Source organism: Chelonoidis abingdonii, chromosome 1, assembly GCF_003597395.2.
Source record: "Chelonoidis abingdonii isolate Lonesome George chromosome 1, CheloAbing_2.0, whole genome shotgun sequence".
NCBI lineage: Eukaryota > Metazoa > Chordata > Testudines > Testudinidae > Chelonoidis > Chelonoidis abingdonii.
The window spans coordinates 317,628,485-317,649,535 of NC_133769.1; the positions used below are offsets into that span (position 1 = coordinate 317,628,485).

Below are 21,051 nucleotides of genomic sequence, written 5' to 3' on the forward strand. Positions count from 1 at the left end.
ATAAAAACAGAAAACTCTTTAGCTGTACCACTCTGTTATAGCAACAGATCTCACCAGCTATGCAGGGTCAGGCCTGACTGGTGCACAGATGGGATAGCCTTCAAAAAATGAAAGGCAGAGTGGGTATATGATTTAGGGGTTGAAGCTGAGGCCTAGCTTTCCCCACTGTCATACTATGTGACTATGGTCAAATCACTTAAGTTGTCTCTAAGTTTCCCTTTCTGTAAATGGGTACAGTAATGCCTTGTAGGCAATGAATCAGAATTCACTGATTTTTATAAAATACTCTGAATTCCTTTGGGAAAAAAGGCACTGTTGCATTGCGAAGTGTTATAACAAAATTAAAACTAGAGGCTGTAGAAATAGTATTGGTGATTCAGTTGATGGCATTCTTCTCTGCGGATCAGTAAAGAGCCCATTTTAGGGTTTGTGGTTTGGTTTTTTAGGTTTTTTTTTTTTTTTTTAAGACGAATGTTAGTTCAATTGCTTTGGCCAGCTTCTAGTCTGGGTAATTTTATCTCCATTAATTTCTCCCTGCAGTTTCAATTGTGTAGCTTATTTATTTCTTGTACTAAAATGTCAGATAGTGCCGTTTCATAGATTCTAAGGCCAAAAGGGACCATTGTGCTCATCTAGTCTGATCTCATGTCTATCACAGTCCGTACATAGAACTGCCCCCAAATAATTCCTAGATATTTTAGAAAAACATCCAGTCTTGATTTAAAAACTGTCGGTCATGGTAGATTCACCATCACTCAGGGTAAATGATTCAAATGATTAGTTACTCTAACAATTTACACCATATTTTCAGTCTGAATTTGTCCAGTTTCAGTTTCCAATCATTGGATCATGTTATACCTTTCTCTGCTATATTGAAGAGTCCATTATTAAATATTTGTTCCCCATATAGATACGTAGTCACTCCTTCACCTTCTGTTTGTTCAGTTGAACAGATTGAACTCTTTAGTCTATCACTAGAAGGCATGTTGTCTAATACTTTAATCCTTCTTGTGACTATTCTCTGAACCCTCTTCAATTTATCAACATTCTTCTTGAATTGTGGACATCAATATTCAAGCAGCAGCACCCATGTCTAATACAGAGACAAAATAACCTCTGTGCTCCTACTTGAGATTCTACTGTTTATGTACCTCAGGACTGCATTAGCTCTTTCTGGCCCCAACATCACACTAGAAGCTTAGATTCAGCTGATTATCCACCAGTATCCACAAATCTTTTTCAGGCGTAGGGCTTCCCAAGAGAGTGTTCCATATTGTCAAGCAGCTGCTGATTTTACTCAATGCAGTCACCTTTGGGATGGAACGTGAGCACTGTTTAACAGAATACTGCAATTATCTCCTTTTAGAAAGCAAATTAGTATATATGTTAGATTATTAGGTTTTTAAAAATCAGCCCATTTTTACTATGTTGCACGTTCTGATTTTATATATATTCTTTTAAATTAGTCTTCCAAAAATACAGATTCAGATGGCTGAATTTTGGGTTGAATCAAGCATGTTCAGGCATAATGACTGGTGTTTAGAGTTGTTTTTATAAGTACTCCTTTGAACTAGCTTCTACACACCTCTATAAAAAGCAGAACTGCAAATGTTATTCATACTATTTAAAGACCCATATACTATTTATGTATTCCCTAGTTTATAAATAGACCTTAGCACAAGTAAAACTTGAAGAAAGCAAGTGAATTTTATGGGATTTGTCATAAGATACCAACAAGGATGCCTATTTCAGTTTTTAACAGCATTTCCTTGTTTAATTCCCAGTAGTGTTGAGGAACTAGATTTCAAGTCAGAAGCCATATTACACAACTGTACTGACTAAAACTCTCATTGAAAAACAGTTTTTTTCCTTAATAGCAGGAAATATCAATAAGATATTTGATTTCTTAAGTTATTTCCCCTTGTTTTCTTGTTAGTTCATATTAGTGCAGATATTGAACTAAAGTGTTGTTTAAACCCACTATGAATGCAAGTTCCTTGTTTTGTGTTGAATATTTATTTTGAAATCCTGAATATTAAGTGGAAAATCAAGGGAAACCTGTTTAAAGGTTGTTGAATCTGTAGAGAAAGGAGTATTTTACACTATGCTGTTTTCTGTTCCATAAAGGTAAACATAAGGTTGTTTTGCATCCGGCAGACACACTATGCTTGTAAACTTAAACTCTGGGTCGTTCTTTTAAAGAAGATTGATTAGGAGAAAATTATCAGAATATAATTACTTAAATGATAAAGTAGAAGCAATGATTCCTTTATAATTAATGTTGTAACTCGATTTTCATTACATCTTTTTTGGGTATCCTTCTAACATCTCCAAACAAAAGAATATTTACATGAAAATGGGTAACTGACGGGTATGGCTGAGGCAGGATTTTTCTGTGAAGTATGAATTAATTTGAGCAAGGGTTTTCTAATTTACCACCCTCAAAATAGAAATGTTCTCAAGAATGAAAGTCTGTGTGTGTCTGTCATTTTTGTAGCAAAGGAAAGAAAGAGAAGTTAGTTTACTGGATTCAATTAGTTGATGTGGTCCTCAGGACCAAAGATTAGTTCATTAGTTTTAAACTACTGAAGTTTGAAATAGTAAATGTCAGAATGGCTGTGACCCGTAAACTATGTGACTTCTGAAGACTTAAGCTTTCATTTTAGGAAACTCCAGCTTTCTTTCTTGCAAAGACAAACATAATAATATGGAAACCCATCGCAAGGGAGGCTTTTCATTGGAAAGGGATAATTTTTCCACTGAAACCAAAGTTAATTAGACAAACCATTATTAAATTGGGACACATTTTTTGAAAAAGAAGTCTTCACAGTTAGAAAATTATTGTAAGGCAGTTTGGCCTGATCTCTGCTTCCAAATACCATGCATCTTCTCGCTCTCATGTAGTGGACCGTCATCTGTTGTAGATGGGCAATGGCTTGTTTTATGTGCCTGAGAATGAAAAGAAATTAAGCGGGAAGGAATGTCTCAATTAGTAAAAACGCTGGGTGAGATGAGCACTGAATTGGCCTGCTGCAGGTTATGTAAATGTTAGACATGAAGCCAAGAGATGACTAAATGAATAGGACTCATAAGATATAATGCTTTGGCCAAATTCCAAGGATGTTGGTGGGTTGAGTGAGCTACTGAGGGAATACTAGAATATTTTAGAAAGGATTGTTTAATGGAAAAGATGAATGGAGTTTTTTTAGCACTTATGAAAGCAAAGTAAACTGTCTGAAGAAGTAACTGCCTCAAAATTAATCTTTTAAGAGTGCTTGAGAAAATGCAAAATTATAATTTTTATATATAATCTATAAAATTTGCATATAGTATTTAATATATATGTGTGTGTGTTAAATTCTCTCTCTCTCAAAACACACACACACACACACACACACACACACACACTATTTTACAGCACTTCACAGTTGAGGTAGAAAGACATGGGCCTAATTTTTCAAAAGTGACCAGTGATTTTGGGTGTCCAGCATGAGACATCTGAACGAGTCAGACCCCTTTAAATCATGTCAGGTTGGACACCCAACAACTCTAGTTGCTTCTGAAAATTTAGGCCATAGTCCCAGTCTCAGAGTTTACAGTGTAATCTTAGATAGCGTGATGTGATGACTGACTGAGGGATGACAAACACGGAGGGGACAGGGTGTGGGAGAATGAGCATTATAGTGGTATAAGTTACTCAGATCAGCCATGTGCATGTCCTTGAGTATAGCTAATATATTCTTTATCATTTAATATTAATGACAGTCTCATTTATTGTGGGCATAATGAAAGATGTGAGTTTTGAGATTATTTATGGTATATTCTATGAAAGAGGACAACATTTAAGGTAGTGAGATAAAAGGGAAGTCAGGATTTCTCAGTTTTATATGCTAGATTATAGACTCTGGCATCCAAAAATCTCAACTGGTAGAAAAGCTGGGCCACCAAACAAGATGGGCAAGGTTCATAGTAAACAATTGGGAACATTTGCAGATGTGGGCTGCCTTGCTGAATGAGAGCATAATCATGAAATACCAGGAAATCCTTTAGAGTAAACAAGGTCTTCTTGTCTTTAATAAAGAGTACATAGACCAAGTTCAGAATTTGACGAGTTAAATATAAAAACTTGTGACTAACAAAAAGCAGCCAAAAAATGTCAAAAACAGCAACTGTCACACAATGGAAAAAGTTAATTCCTATTCTTAACATTTGGGAAAGGGATTGAAATAACTTAGCTGCAATTTTGACAGATCAGTAGGCTAGTTTAACAGTCCTTTGAGAATTCAGTGGGCTTTCATTGCAAAAGCACACCATGAAATATGGTATTAATAGATACAACTTAAAATAATGTATGTGTGAAAGGACCAGCCTTCATTAAGTTTGATAATCTTAAACAAGATATGCTTAAGTCAGTAATTCTCTGGCAAACTGACAAGTCTGGGGTAATTTTTTTTTTTTTCTTATTTAGAGTCTTCACCTTCGCTCTGGGATCTGGAACTTGCTAATCAGATTGCAGCTGTAAATCAAAAGCCACCTCGGAATGGGTTTGAAGAGATGATCCAGTGGACAAAAGAGGGAAAACTGTGGGAGTTCCCTATTAATAATGAAGCGGGTAAGTGTACTGTAGCTTTTGTGGTCTCTTTATATTTGTAGAGAATTAGAGCACCAACACTAATCCTTCAGAGTTTTAATAATATATTTCAGGTATGCCTCCACATACAATAGTTTACTAATGTTTTTGCTCAAGTAAGCAACTTTAGGCTGCCCTAAATTAGTGAAGCCTCAGATGAAGACATCCTGAAAATTTTGCTATTAGATCCTAATCAAAACTTTAAGGAAAACAGTTTAAATATTAAAATGAGTTGGGGAAGAAGCATGATGTTGTGATCACTGAACCGGTCTAGGGCTGTGGCTTGAAATTGCCTAAATCCAACCAAGCTCACTGGTTCTTAGTAGGATTTTGTAGCTAGAGAGTTTCTGCTACTTATATAGACACAACAAACCAGATATAAAAAGGAAACTAACTCCACAAATCATTTACATTTTGATATAGTTTAAATGCTGTCATTGGCGTTTAGTCCAGATGCAAACCCCAAGAGGTCGCCGAGCTACATAAGATACTACTACTTACTATGGCATTTGGGTTACAGGTTGATATAATAAGCCATAAAGCCAGTGTCTTTAGTAAGATCATGGTTTTTAGTGTCTAGTGAAGTTATGGATATCTCCACTGCTACAATGTTCATCACTTCCCACAATACAGCTTTCAAGATCCAGGGATCCTACACATGCCTAACACATGTGGTGTACATCATCCAGTGCACTTCCATAGTAAAATATTAAGACAAAAACACACTATCACCTGTGGGTGAACACTTTTCACAAAGCGATCACTCTCTCACCTCCCAGTCCTCATCCTCAAAGGAGACATTAAAAACCATGGTCTTAATAAAGCACTGGATTCATGGCTTGTTACAACAATCTGTATCTCACTAACTCCCCTTCTTCTCCTATTACTACAGGGGTATAAACTGGCCACTTCATCTTGAATGGTCCCTTAGATTATGTACTGAATACTTTCAGTAAACTATCTGTTCAGTCTTGTATTTAGCTGTGACACACTAAAGTCCCTTTCCCAGACCTGAGGAAGAGCTCTTTGATGCTCAAAAAGCTTGTGTCTCTCACCAAGATATATTGCCTCACCCACATTGTCACTCTAATATCCTGGAAATGACATGGCTACAGCAACACTGAATATTACAGGCCGATTGTTCCCTTAGGCCTGTCCATTTCATAAGCAAAATCAAAGTCACAACATTGAGCTGTTCCAACAGTCTTACTGGCTGGACATAAATTATACAGTACATAAGTAACCCTCTCCTTTTTTATAGAAGTATCTATATGTGAAGTTAAACAACAAACATATAAAGAACATCATGGAAGAGGAAATGCAGATATATGAAAAGTGTGTGAACATTCTTTAGATAGGGTTTTAATAGCTGCAGAAAGTTTGGCTGTGGTCTTAAATCATTAAAGACATAACACATAACAGATTGGTTTCTGGAGGCGATACTCCTTGAAAATCTGCCATTCTGTGTAGAGCTGTAAATTGCATAATGTGGTTGAGCTGTTTCTTAATGTTCTCATCCTGTTTTGGTGGTTTCTTAGAATTTAATCATTGCTTCCATGAGAATCGATCCGTTCTGTTGTGCACTAATCCAAATATATGGTAGTCATGTTTTTGCAATCTTATATCACTGTGGCCAGTGGCATTTCTGGTGTTGTAATGTGGCTGGAACCCTGCTATCTGGGGATAGTGAATTAGCAAGGAGTCTTCACGTATAGTTAAGCAAGAATCTTTATTGATTTGTCCACAAAAATTAGTTATGTGGAAAATGCCAAGAGAGAGCTCCAAAATTTATCATAGGTTGGGTTGCAAAAATCAGGCCAATAAATTCCATCCTATCAAAGCGCCAACTCTGTTTACAGGTCATTAATCACATCAGGTACATCAAAGTGAAATAGAAGGCTTGGGGAAACTCATTAAGTTGTGCCAAATTTGTTGTGATTCTAACAGACTTACAGAAAAGTGGCACTCATTACCAGTTCTAATTCTAGATTTTGTATCCCTGTCTCTTCAGTAGCATTACCTTCCATCACCTAGTTCTATACCAAGAAATAGAGGTTTCTTTTTATATACCATAAGCCTGTGGTTATACATTTTAATTTTGCTTAGGACTGTATCTGTTGTGGGAACAGATGTTTAACTTGGAGCATTATAATGGTACCTCAGTTCTTAAACTTTTAAATAAAATATTGATAGGAAAGAAAAAATATGCAATTACTTTTTCAGACATCCTTCTGAAGCATCCATGTCCCTTTATAAAATGGCTTGAGCTGTACGTCCATGCCTTGATCACATGACTTCTGAATAACTCACTGGGTAAATAGGACAAAACACATCTTGGTTCTCTCCCATATATAAGTGCCTCATTTTGAAGAACCAATTCTTCTGGATCATTGGTGCTTCAGGGCTTGCCACTGTTGTAGTGATAGGGTTAAAGGAAATCTTTGCAAACATGTCATTGCATCTGGCAGCTTCTATATGCAAAAGTTCTACCAGTCAAATATTAGCTGTTTCAGTAATTCTCTTAAATGGTTTTGGCTCAACTAAATGCCAAACTGTGAAGTTATCACGTATTTCTTCTACTTCCTTCCCAAATTGCAAGAGTTCATGTTTTGGGGTTAGGAAGGAGCACTACTACTAAAGAGAAATAGAAATTATTTAATTAAAAAAAAGGTAGAAAAGGGCAAAAAATGTTGGCCAGCATTTTTAAGATCTGAAAGACTTATTTGCCCATTTCCAAAACTCTGATCAGGTTTAATATCTATACTTGGAACTAGTGACTATATAACCCTACCAAAAGTACCCTTAAACTTCTATGGAAAGCTACTCATTTAGTGTATAGAACACAGAGGACTTACAATGAGAACATTTTGGCCTGGTCTACACTACGTGTTTAAACCGAATTTAGCAGCGTTAAACCGATTTAACCCTGCACCCGTCCACACTACGAGGCCCTTTATATCAATATAAAGGGCTCTTTAAACCAGTTTCTTTAGTCCTCCCCGACGATAGGAGTAGCGCTGAAATCGGTATTGCCATGTCAGATTAGGGTTAGTGTGGCTGCAAATCGACAGTATTGGCCTCCGGGCAGTATCCCACAGTGTACCATTGTGACTGCTCTGGAAAGCAATCTGAACTCGGATGCACTGGTCAGGTAGACAGGAAAAGCCCCGCGAACTTTTGAATTGCATTTCCTGTTTGCTCAGCGTGGAGCTCTGAACAGCACGGTTGGCGATGCAGTCCCAAATCCAAAAAGAGCTCCAGTGTGGACCGTACGGGAGATACTTGCTCTGATCACTGTGTGGGGAGACAAGTCTGTTCTATCACAGCTCTATTACAAAAGACAAAATGCCAAAGCATTTGAAAAAATCTCCAGGCTATGATAGACAGAGGCCACAGCACAGTGCTGTGTGACAAGCGTAACGGAAAGCCAAAGAATCAAATGGACGCTCATGGAGGGAGGGAGGAGGTACTGAGGACTCCAGCTATCCCACAGTCCCTGCGGTCTCTGAAAAGCATTTGCATTCTTGGCTGAGCTCCCAGTGCCTGTAGGGTCAAACACATTGTCCAGGGTGGTTCAGGGTATATCTCGTCAATTTACCTCCCACCCGCCCCGTGAAAGAAAAGGGGAAAAAAATCGTTTCTTGGCTTTTTTCAGTGTCACCATATGTCTATTGCATGCTGCTGGAAGACACGGTGCTGCAGCACTGAACAGCAGCATCCTCTCCCCTCCCCTCCCTGGTGGCAGGCAGTACAGTACAAAATGACTGATAGCTGTCCTCGTCACCCTGTGAGTGCTCCTGCCTGGCCTCGGTGAGGTCAGCTGGGAGCGCCTGGGTAAAAGTAGGAATGACTCCCGGTCATTCCAAGCAGATGGTACAGAACGACTGGTAACTGTCTTCATCATAGCAACTGGGGGCTGAGCTCCATCACCCCCCCCCCCACCTTTCATGTCTAAGGAAAAGATTCTGTACTGCCTGGACTATGATAGGAGCTGGGGGCTGCCTCCTCCTCATTTTATCTCACTAAAAAGTCAGTGTCTCTTATTCCTGCATTCTTTATTAATTCATCACACAAATGGGGGGACATTGCAACGGTAGCCCAGGAGAGTTGGGGAAGGAGGGAAGCAACGAGTGGGATTGTAGTAGGGGCACCCCCTAGAATGGCATGCAGCTCATCATTTCTGTGGGATCTGACATGGAGCGGGTGTGCTATCTGGTTTTCTGGTACACTGGTTCTCTAGTAGACTTGCCCCATATTCTAGGCAGGACTGACTCTATTTTTAGATAAAACATAAAGGAGGGAATGACCCAGGGAGTCATTCCCATTTTTGTCTTTGCGCCCCCGGCCGACCTCAGCGAAGGTCAGCACAGACGACTGATAACCATCATTCATCACCAATTATAATGGCATGGCAGACGGTACAATAGGGATGGTAACCGTCTTTGCACTTGCAAAGGCAAATGAATGCGCTCTGTAGCACTGCAGTACGCTCTGTCAGCAGCATCCAGTCCCACAGTGACAAAAGGCAAAACAGACTCCATGGTTATATGGCGTCTGCCAGGGCAATCCAGGGAAAAAGGTGCGAAATGATTGCCCATGCTTCCCGGAGGAGGACGACATTTACCCAGAATCACCCGCGACACTGTTTTTGCACCATCATGCATTGGGATATCAACCCAGAATTCCAATGGGCGGGGGAGACTGTGGGAACTAAGGGATAGCTACAGGATAGCTACCCACAGTGCAATGCTCCAGAAATTGACGCTGGCCTCGGTACATGGACGCACACCACCAAATTATTGTGCTTTCTGTGGCTGCGTGCACTCGACTTTATACAATCTGTTTTACAAAACTGGTTTATGTAAAATCGGAATAATCCTGTAGTGTAGACGTACCTTAAGTTTTGTGTTTTATATAGCACATAGCACAATGGGGTCTTCTCCCATGACTAGGGCTTATAGACACTACAATAATACAAATACATAATAAAAATAATTATAGTCACTGCCTTCCTATTTCACTATTGCATTGTTCAGATTCTTTTAATAGCAAATCAGTCAATTTCTCTCAGACTTTTATGACCAACAGATTACAGGAATATTTTAAGGGGGACCCTAGAATCATGAACAATAACTATCAGGATTTCCTGATTCAGGAAACCACAAAATATTGGGGGAGAAAAGGAGAATTGGAACCCATTGTTATTATAATTGGAGGATTCCTAGTATTCGCAAAGTGGATTTGAGTTTCCAAGCCCAACGGAAATATGCCTTTTAAAGCCAATATGATCAGTGAAGAAAATGTTAGCTTCTGGGAAGAGGGAGACATCTGGTTTCTCTTCCAAGGACAAGGGAGATAAAGGGGATGGGTAGCTGGTATTGATAAACACTGCACATATTACTGATGATGCAGTGTGGGAAAATAGACATCCTTTTCCAGCTCTTTTAGGAATTGCAGTGTCTGAAGGAAAAACAGGAAAGAAGCCCTGGTAACTTTGCGAGTATGGTGTACAAGTTGAGAGATACTTCCATGCTACAGTGCTGTGCTGCTGGAGGCTTGGAAGAAGCTGACATGCCATTAATCCTCGCACTAATATATGTCTTTATTATCTCACTTTCATTTTGATGATTAAGGTTATTGCCAAAAATGTCATATCCTGGTTAGTATCAAAATAATTTTACATTCATTCCTGTTTTATTACCTGGAAGTATTTACCTGCAGTATAGTCAATCCTTTCCGATAATGCAAAGAGAATTTTCTTTACTACAAATATAAGAGAGAATGAATGTAAGCCTACAAAGAGTAGTACAAATTCCAGTCTTCAGTATTATGTCCTACTAAGATGACATGCACCAAACTAATGTGCTCATGTACAGAGATGATTTTTCATGATAGGTCACTCTAGTTCTAAGGGTTTTGGCTTGTAAAAGGGTTAGGTGTATTTGAATCACTTAAATACTTTTAAATGTTCTCTTCTAGTGTGGGAAACTGTAATGCTTATTCACAGCTATGTGAAGGATTAATAATACTCATAAGTGATGTGCAAGCTTCCACAAATAACTCTGCCAGTATCTCTGTTATTACGGTAGTGATCATTGGCATAAACATTTTGGGCTTAATTTTATCAAATTGTTGGGTTTGGGATGTGGGCAAGTATCTACTAGATCTTTAACTTAAGACCAATGGACTGGACTCCCCCCCCCCCTTTTTTTTTTTTTACTATCTTGTTCATCTATAAACAAACATTTTACTGTTCTGTAGTCTTTACAAATGTATTACAACATTCATGATAGTTAATTTTATACCTTATCAAATAATTACATTAATTAGTGACAGGTTCTTTTATCAACTGAAGAGGGGAAAAAAATCTCTGTGCAGTCACAGACCCTCGTCTGTCTTGATTTCTGGATTGGTAATATGGCCAAATCTCATGGTATTTCTGAGACAATCCCTTTTTTCTATACATATTTGAGTTTGTAGACCTCAAGATCTTACACTAGGGGTCGGCAACCTTTCAGAAGTGCTGTGCCGAGTCTTCATTTATTCACTCTCATTTAAGATGTCGCATACCAGTAATACATTTTAATGTTTTTAGAAGGTCTCTTTCTATAATATATAACTAAAGTATTGTTGTATGTAAAGTAAATAACGTTTTTAAAATGTTTAAGAAGCTTCATTTAAAATTAAATTAAAATGCAGAGCCTCCCCGACCGGTGGCCAAACCCAGGCAGTATGAGTGCCACTGAAAATCAGCTCGTGTGCCGCCTTTGGCACCCGTGCCGGAGGTTGCCTACCCCTGTCTTAAACTTTGATTTGTGTGTCCTTTGAACACCAGTGTCAAAATACAGAGCAGAAACCACTGAAATCCGCTAGATAGAGGCCTGAAATCACTACTTGATTGATCTGAGGCATTTTTGGTGAAAGGTCTAACAAACCACTATGCCACCTCACTGTGAGATGGAATGCTTTTTAATGTAATATTTTTGCATTCATCACTGCTAAAGGTAACATCTGACAAAACTTGCAAAATCTTACAATTGTGTGTACCTCGATCTATTCGTATTTTTATGATTGCAAAAGTCTGAAAAGGGTTAAAAGAAGTGTTTAAAAACATTCCCTGTTTCAAATTTAATAGTAAAATACCTAAAATTATGAAATATAATGAACATACACCTCTACCTTAATATAACACTACCGATATAACATGAATTCGGATATAATGCGGTAAAGCAGCACTCGGGGTGGGGGGGTGGGGCTGGGCTGGGCTGCGCACTCGGGTGGATCAAAGCAAATTTGATATGATGCGATTTCACCTATAATGCGGTAAGATTTTTTTGGCTCCTGAGGACAGTGTTATATCGAGGTGAAGGTGTATAAGCATGGAACTTATTCAAATAACAAATACTTTCGAAGGTAGGCTTGTTCAGTTTGTACTGCCTTAAAATATTGCTAGCAGCCCACAGCTTTCATAGCCCATAACAAACCAGCATTTGCATGTAATTGAAGAAAACAGGGTTTTTTGGTAAGGAAATGGATTTCAGAGTCAGGCTTCAATGGGATTACCAAATATGAATTATAGATAAAAATTGCCCTCTTAAAGAGAAACACAAAATGAAAATAGAGTTGTGGATGTTGGCATGACATCTGTGCACTGAAATCTCTCTTATTTGGGGAGGACAGGGGTCGAAGTGTGTGTTGGACCTCACCACAGTCCCCTTCCATTCCACTGCAGGGTGGGTTGTTTTTTTGGCGGGGGTGGGGGAGGTACAGCACTGAACTATTAATTCTACCAACTAGAAGGAGTTTACATGCAAAACTTAGTGAACACACACAAGACAAACTGAAATTATGATGATATAAGTGTTTTGCAATTCACGTTATAGGTATTGAAGATGATGTTGAATTTCATGAACATATCTTTCTGGATAAATACCTAGAAGATTTTCCCAAGCAAGGACCTATTCGCCACTTCATGGAACTAGTGACCTGCGGGCTTTCCAAGAACCCATATCTAAGTGTTAAACAAAAAGCTGAGCATATTGAATGGTTCCGGGATTACTTCCAGGAAAAGGAGGAACTTCTTAAGGAGATTGATGATCATGAGAAAGAAACAGACCTTAGTCTTGAAAAGAAGAGTCTATCAGAGTAACAAGTGATCACTTTAAAAAAAACCCATTGTGTCAGTGCATAGTAAAACATTGTAAACACCTGATTTGAAAGATATAATTGTATGAACTTTTTAAAAAAAAAAAGCTAAAATTTGCCGCTCTTCTGTTAGTTTGTATACACAAAATAAAGGGAATGGTCTGCAGCTCATAGACTGTACATAGCAAAAATGTAATTAATTCTTCAGTACAAATTCCCTGATTCACCATTTAATTCATTTTAAGCTTATCCAAAATAACCAGTAAGTAGCTTTCTCAGAATGGTCTTTATTTTACTGGTTTCTGCTGTACGGTCACAGAATCTAGAGATGAAAAAAGGCCAGTAATGTCGTCGACTCCACCCTCTGCCAATTCAGGATTGTTCCCTGTTGCATATTAATATTTTGTGTGGTTTATTTTTAAATATGCTAATTGCTGGTGGGTAATTCCACTATTTCCCTTGAGAGACTGTGTTCCGTGGCCTAATCTGGTTTACCATCAAGAAGTGGTTTTGTTTTTTTAATCTTCTTTCCTCTCCAGAATTCCCTCCCTTCTGCTCTCTGCAGCACTTTATTATATTAAAATATTTTACATACATAATGGTAATGTACATGTCACATATTGTCAAACAGCCTCTCCTGCACTCTGCCCTTTATCACAGAGTTACTTCTAAAATCCCAAACCTGAGCAGCTTCAAACACCTGTCACTGATTTTTTTTTTTTTTTTTTTTTAAATTAGCCTGCCACAGAAATGCCCTGGAACATGTAATTTAATCCCCACAATCATACTGGATCAGAGCAGGCAATATTCAATCCTACTCCAGTACCTGGATTAAGTTCTGTTTATCTCCTGCCCTGCAGGGTTAGAAATGGGAGGTTCAGATCTTATCAAGAGGCATAGAGTTCTATTACTTTCTTTTTTTATAACTGTCTTTTGCTCTGTTGTACTATATTCTGTGGTGCTCAGATGTTCATGAAATAAGTTCCATGTTTTCTCTTAGATGATCCATGTTTGCACAGTGCTCCAAATCTGTTAAGCATGTTTTATGTATTTCTTGCCCTTCATGTGGCCTTTTATTATCCTTTATTCTGCCTTTAACCCAGGCTCTATTTGATGCTGTCTAGGCTACGTTTGTCTGCTTTTCTAGCATATTTACAGTCTGATAATGCACTCTCTCGCGCCTCTCCCTCACATCACTGTAGGAGCTGTTGGAACTGGAGGTCCTAACTTGTTCTCCATATAGTCTGTTGGCTGGTATTTCAGATACTTATTACTCCTGAAACCCAGGATACATGAAGCAATAAATCATGCAATGGAGGCAAAACATCAGCTTTGTCATTGTGCAAATCAAATTACCTTGTGCCTAATCACTTCTTTTTTGTTTTTACTCAGTCACAAAAGTGCAAATGAAAGAGTCTGATCACATCTGCCTTTGAAATCAGAATTTTATTTGGCATCCTGTTATCTGGTAGGGTATAGGTAAGCCTGGTTTCTTCTTTTTTCTTTTTTCTGCATGCTGGCTCTCTTTTGATGGGAAGTGGCTTTTAAATAGGAGTAGTGAGAGAAGAAAGGTTCTAGTTCTGCAGAAATCTTCAGAGACTTCCTGCTCTTGCAGCGAGACCAAGCGGTAGCTATAACAAAAGTATCTTTTGGTGGTAGGTTTGTTTAATTTTCAGCTCAGTGCCCAGGTGTGTTTCAGGTTTACAACTACTGTTCCTTGCAGACTTTCACCTAGCCAGTGATGCATGGAGCTGTTCTATGAGAGAGGCCAAAAAGAAAACGTATTACTGCTTAAATAATTCATATTGGATTTTTCCCCAAAAAACTTGACAAAGTGACTGCAGCTACAGTAGCTTTTATTTCACTTAGACTCAAGACAGAAGAAATTATTTCTCTCTTGACCTGCATTTTAATATGGAAGGCAGGAAATTTTCATGGTCAATTTTAATTCTGAGGGGTTAGATGGTTTAGTTGTGTATGAGAGTACTTAATCACCAAGTGTTATGTTATAGGAACTAGACAAATGTTATCTCTTAGAAAAGGTATAATAGGAGCGTTGCACTTTGAGGAACTCTCAATGGGAGCTGCAGGGTTTCAGCACCTTTGAAAATCAAGCTGCGGCTATTTAAGAGGTTTAAATACAGTTTTGTAATCTAACTGTAGGAAACTAGGTTGGAAAATGTTGGTCTAGGTATGTATGTATGTAAGCCTGATTGGGAATGTTCAGAGGAAATCAGGGTAGTGCCAGTGGTGATGCTTTTGAGTGTCTGTATGTGGAGCTACCTCTCGTACCCAATGGAGTGTTCACAATCAATGCTCCCAGATTCTTAACTTACAGACATAAGAACTCTTTTGCAACTTAAAATACAGAGCTTGAAATGTTAGTCCTCATACTTGGATAAAACCACCTTTTTATATTGACTTTATTGGTCCCATCACAGGAATAATATTTAAACAATGTATTAGTTTGTGGGTGTGAGATAGTCATGATTTTTTTTTCAGTGATTAAATGGTATATAGATTTATTTCTGAATAGATTTCACAAGTCTGTAGGCTCTATGTGGAAAGTAGAATACCATTAATTATTTGCCATAGTGTTAAATTTTCTTTTTTTTAATGTATGAAACTGAGGTCTTGTTAATGGATCACTAATGTTCTATTTTTTAGTCATCTCTAATGCTACCATAAGAGTCCTGAACCATCTGGCACTTGTGCATCTGCTGGTTCCATTTTGTGTGTAGACTGCACTTGTCACTTACAGAAACATTAGTAATGCAGCAAACTGACCTAGAGCAGTGACGGCAGTGATTTTGGCCATCTAAAAATTCCAGTTTGAGATTCTTGCCTCCTGGGCTGCTGCAGATGGGACATCTAATGAAGGGGGACATATTTTAAAACCAGTGGGGATGGCTGTGCCATTGCAAAGCAATACATGGAGGGATAATGGCATAAGTCACAGAGCAGAGTTGTAATTGTATTTTCCAAGTCAGTCATTAATGGGCTCCATTAATGCCTACCTGGAGGATATTGAGGAATCTAACGTGTGAAAAGCTCTGTTCAACAGTGGCATTTTCAGGAAATCCTCTGATTCTCTCCAGGCCTACACCAGATCAGCACAGAACACTAGATTTGGATAGCTTGCCTTCAAAAGAATTCTTCTTTACACCCAAACTCTTAATGTAATTCTTTGGGAGTATTTTAATACAGTGTGGACTGTTTAATTAGACACTAATTGTAATCATTTGAATTATTACACTTCTATTTATAGTTTTGACTTTCTGCCTGAACTTTCACGTTTGTTTTTTCTGGTATCGCATCTTGAAATGTAACAGAAAAGCCGAAACATTCTGATCAGCAAGAGGAGAATCCTAAATCTAAGATCTCACGTGCCTCCCTCTACTTCATCTTAAACTCCTCACATCTTCCGATTTGTTGCTTTCTCCACACCACCCCACTTAGTGTGTAAATTACACCTGCTTCCAAGGTTGTGTATCCATTAATATCACCCTTGAATCTGACCATGTGCCTCCTTTGGCACTCAGACATATCATGTTAAAGATTTCTCAGTAATGATCCCTAGTTATAATGAAAGGATTACAGAACATGTAATAAAATCCCATGGATGGATTAACTATTTACTGTATCAGCATGGTAAAACAGGAGCAGTATGTAAATACCAAGTGTGTGAACTGTGCCAGTGTAGTGCATTTATTTTAGTTTTTTAAAGTTGGTGGTGGGAAGATGCCTTCTATTTTGAAAGCCTGTTTGACCTCCAGTTACAACACTGATGGTTTACTTGAAACCAAACTTGAACAAAATGATTTGTTCTATCGTGTTAAGAAACCAGACATTTGATCTCCAGGCCGACACCAGCAGAGAACTTGAGGAGCAATTCCTGCACTGGGTTTTCAGGCACCCCTGCAAACCCCTAATGTAGGCACAGTTTATACAAAGTGTAGCATAAGTGCTTGGATACTACAATGACGAGCATGTTATAAGAACCTATATAGAACAGAATACCCTGCTGCACTGGAGTGGATTGTGTCTACTGCAGGGGCTTGCACTCATGCAACTACAAAGGTGGTTGTTCTGATGTAGGCAATGTCTTCAGCTGAATTCCCAACAGGCTTCTAAATAAGCACGGAAAAAGAGATGGTGGCCTGTGGTACTCCTTCTGAACAATAGGAGGAGCTGAAATAATTGAGAAAACAGGGAGGAAAAAACGTTGAATGCTTTCTCAAACTGCAAACTTCTTTTGTTTTTAAATCATGCAATTTCAGATGAAGATGACATTAGTGGTGATCTGGAGTGCTATTGAAATTTCTCTTGCTTCACTGATTGCAGAGATAATCAAGTCCCAGTATGAAAATAGCTCTTCTTTTGAAGCTTGTTCTTTGATTATTAGGAGCTTTAAAGTATCATGAAATTTGCAAATGTGGGATTGTGACATACTTCCAATGATGATTCCAAAGCAGAAAGTCCAGATTTATATGGTTTGATTATAATTATAAAACGTCTTCCCTGACATCTTTCAGGCACAAAATGGTATTGAATGAGATTTAAAGGCCTGATTTTTCATAGGTGCTGCAGCTCCCATTGACTTCAACTGGAATTGTGGGTCCTTAACATCCCTGAAAATCTGGCTCTTGGAGTATTTCCATCCCGTTCCCCCATAAGTGTTGGATTTTTGTGAGCAGGTACATAGAAAAGACGACATATGATGTGCTGTTGTAAGTGGCTATAGGGCTCTTAAATTTCATAATCCTCTCACCACAAGATGTCAGTGTAGATTTATTTTATCAGATGTAAGATAGGTGTATTGTTCCCCCTACAGTTTAAAACAAAAACTATTAGAGAGAAACAATAGGTTTGATTTTGTGTTTTGGATTTATTCTCTGTGGACAAGTGGCATATCAAGAAAGGGAATAATGGAAGAGATGTGAAATCACGCACTAAAATGTGAGCAGTATCCTTTTTGTAACTGGTGGCACATTTTAACACATGGGACAAATGCATCTCATACAATTCAACTAATGCTGAAATTGGGGATGAATTTTATCCCCATCTTCTCTGAAACAAAATGTTAAAATATTGCACTCGAAAGAGCTAAAAAACTGAACAAAACCAAGCAGTCTGATAGGATATCCCACTATAGTAGCTTTATCCATTATAGAGATGTGTCAAAAATATTTTACTTGCAAGATCTTAGTACAGGTCTTGGCATTAATTCAGACTTCCTGTGTCTCCTTGAGCAAATCCCCTAATCCCTGTGGCAGGGAGATAATTTACTGGCATGGCGCCTCCTGCTGGTCATCCTGGGAATTAACTCTTCAAGCTCAGAGTACCCTCTGCAGGCTGATGTCTCACCTGCCGCTGGCCCCCGTGTCCCTCCCGGAGCCCAGTGCCCTTTCTCTCAGGGTTCTGCCCTCTGCAGTACCCCTGCAGTCTCTAGGTCTCCCCACCCAGGGGAGCACCCAACCCTCTATTGTCCCCTTGCCTCAGTGGCTACTGCCAGTCATCATATAGCCCCCGCTCCCTGGGACAGACTGCGGTCTATAAACCACTCATCGGCAAGCGGGGGTTGGACCAGCTGCCTCTGCCTATATCTGGGCTGCTCCTCTGCAGCCCTGGTACTCTTTGGTGGGCCCTTAACTATGCCTGCAACCTGGGGCTGTGCTAGGCCGGAGTGCCCCAGCTACCTCTGCTCATTCCCAGCACTGCTCCACCCTAGATACCCTTCTCAGCTTCCCAGGCAGCCAGGTCCTTCTCTCTCAATGAACTTAGTGTCTTTGGCTTCTGGCCCACTGCCCTCTTATAAGGGCCAGCTGGGCCCTGATTAAGCTGGCCACAGCTGTGGCTGCTTTCCCCATCAGCCTACCTTTTCCCAGCGGTGGCCCTCTCCAGGGCTGCTTTAATGCTTTAGAGCTGGAGTGTGGTGACCACCCTACTACAATCCCTTTGAGGCACAATTCCCCATCTGTAAAACAGGGATGATGAACCTTTTTCCCACCCTGGCTTTGTCTTCTTGATTGAGATTGTAGGTCCTGCCCAGAAGAATGTATCTGTTGCCATATGTCTGCACACTGCCTAGAACAGAAGCTCCCATCTTGTATTGTGCTAGTGCCTAGAGACCCCAACCACATCATGGGATTTCTGTTCACCTTTTCATAGCTTGGCAGTCTGGAACTCTAGGAACAAGCTGGAATGACGGTCAAGATTTTGGGAATTTCCATTCTGCTAGATAAAAGTGGGGGAATAAAGGAAGAAAAATAAACTGATCAGGCTGTTTCCCCATTGTTTGATTCAGAGCCATGCGAGCAAAAGGCAACGCTCCCATACCCATCAGGGCCACAGAGGGTCTTTTAGTTGTAACGTTGGAAATTTAAATTGATAACTCATTTATGATACAGTAGAATTATCAATAACTTTACAGTGTGGATGCAGAGCTACTGTCAGATTATTCTGCGGTAGAATGGATGTTCAGGGAAAAAACAAAACAAAAGCTAAATACCTATGCTGACATCTCAGTTCCCTCCCATGGTTTGAGCTTCCTCCTCCAAATCAGGGGCCCCCTTCCTGTGGATCTTGCAGATTGCTGCCTGAGTTAGGGTTTGCAAGACTGATGCCTGGGTATGTACAATTGTTATTAAAATCTACAATATTATCATTTAAAGACGCTGGATCTCATCTGCTCATAGGGTACAGCTGCTTTGCATTGTGCTGGTAGAGTAATCTGGCCTTACAGCAGGTCTAGGGAAAATCATCCAGTGCAAGGGTAATTCTTAAAATTGTAGAGCCAGCCTAGGGGCTCTTAGACCATTCTCCTTCTCTGTTACTAGCATAGCAACAGGAAAAAAAAAAATGGCTGGAGGAAAAGGGGCCTGTTCTGACCAGCCCTTTGCCATGCAGAACACTATTGGCATTTTCCATTTCCTGTGACTTTTGACTCAGGAAGTCAGGCCTGTAGAGAGCAGGAGCAGGGGAGTGCAAAGAGGAACTTTGTACTGATTTGTGCTCTTTGCATTGTGGCTGTAGCCAAGCCTTTGGCCTAGTAAGTTTCCCTAGCAATAGAAATTCCTCACCTCATCTCCAGCTCTGGGCCATGCTGTCTCCAGTCACTGGCTGGAGTGGGATGGAAGATGCAAGAATCCTACCTCTTTCCTTGCACTCCACTAAATGGGCAGGGAAGAGGCAAGTTCACACATCACTGCCCACTGGTGGTGGGAACATGCTATACCCTCTGTGATGGAGTAGGCACACTTCCCCCTGCATGCATGGGAGCTCTGGCAGGCTTGTTAAGGCACAATGCCTTTTAGATCCATCTCTGCAGAGGAAGGGCTGCATCTGAACAGTGCAATCTAGCTACGTGTCGTAGGGTAGAAGCAAAATAGTTCTCTACCCTTCCAGCATTTCATACCCCCCATCTTTTACGGCTATATTTGAAAAAAAGTACATGCAGTTTCCCACCCCCTTCTCCTGCTGTTTCCCCAGCACCTGCCACGCTGAGCTGAGATGTCAACCACAGATCTGAGCGCCTTACAGTGTGTGGGTGGACTGAGATGTTCAGTGCTGCAGTCCGTAACTGACCTTGGTGATTGAAAGCAGTGAGAACGAGAGCAGAAGAAAGATGATTCATTTAATGTAGTTAACATTCTAGGCCAGTGTGTCACAAAAAGGGGGATGGGAGGAAATCATGTATTTTTTTTGTAAGTAGTATCAGATACAGTGATGTGTTAGACGGGGAGAAGAGAGATTAATGTTCTTATACATTTCCTGCTCCACCACTGCTCTTGCACTTACTTTAGGACAGTCATCATAAAAAGATGCCCCATTTTCCTGGATAGTTCCGAAGTGGATAATTCCATTCTGCTTATTTACATTCTCCTTGTAGTTTTCTAACTTTCTCCACCCTCCATCCCCTTTTTTTGAAAAAAAAAAAACAAAAAAACCCCTACAGGTTACTTTGTACGAGAGGGAACCTCTTACGTGGACTATATCTCCTGTCAATCCTTCTCCTTATATCAGTTCATTCTGTGGGCAACCAAGAAGAGCTCTCTGGGGCAAGTGCTTGGCAGACCACAGCTTGAAATACTAGGAGATTGTATTCTTTGCTTCTTGCTGAAACTCATACAGTATTGCTTTGCATTGTTACACAGCTGTCTTGTTCCACCCCACTGGTAGTTGTGCTTCATCAGCATCGTTATTATTATTTTGCAAAGAGTCTTTATATAAAGGGCCAAATTCTGCTTTTGGATCTATGTGCTTGTCTCTCAGTA

The 21,051-nt window shown here is 39.6% G+C and overlaps 1 protein-coding gene across 2 annotated transcripts in view; it reads left to right on the forward strand.

Moving 5' to 3' along the window:
* Nucleotides 1-20,698, forward strand: part of MRPS31 (mitochondrial ribosomal protein S31) — a 39,116-nt gene extending 18,418 nt beyond the window's left edge. For both annotated transcript variants that reach the window (XM_032795162.2, XM_075061614.1), the window contains exons 6-7: nucleotides 4,469-4,612; nucleotides 12,514-20,698. In XM_032795162.2, coding sequence (XP_032651053.1) covers nucleotides 4,469-4,612; nucleotides 12,514-12,779 — 410 coding nt within the window. In that variant the 3' untranslated portion in view covers nucleotides 12,780-20,698. The remainder of the gene's footprint in view (nucleotides 1-4,468; nucleotides 4,613-12,513) is intronic.
* Nucleotides 20,699-21,051: the final 353 nt, after the last annotated feature.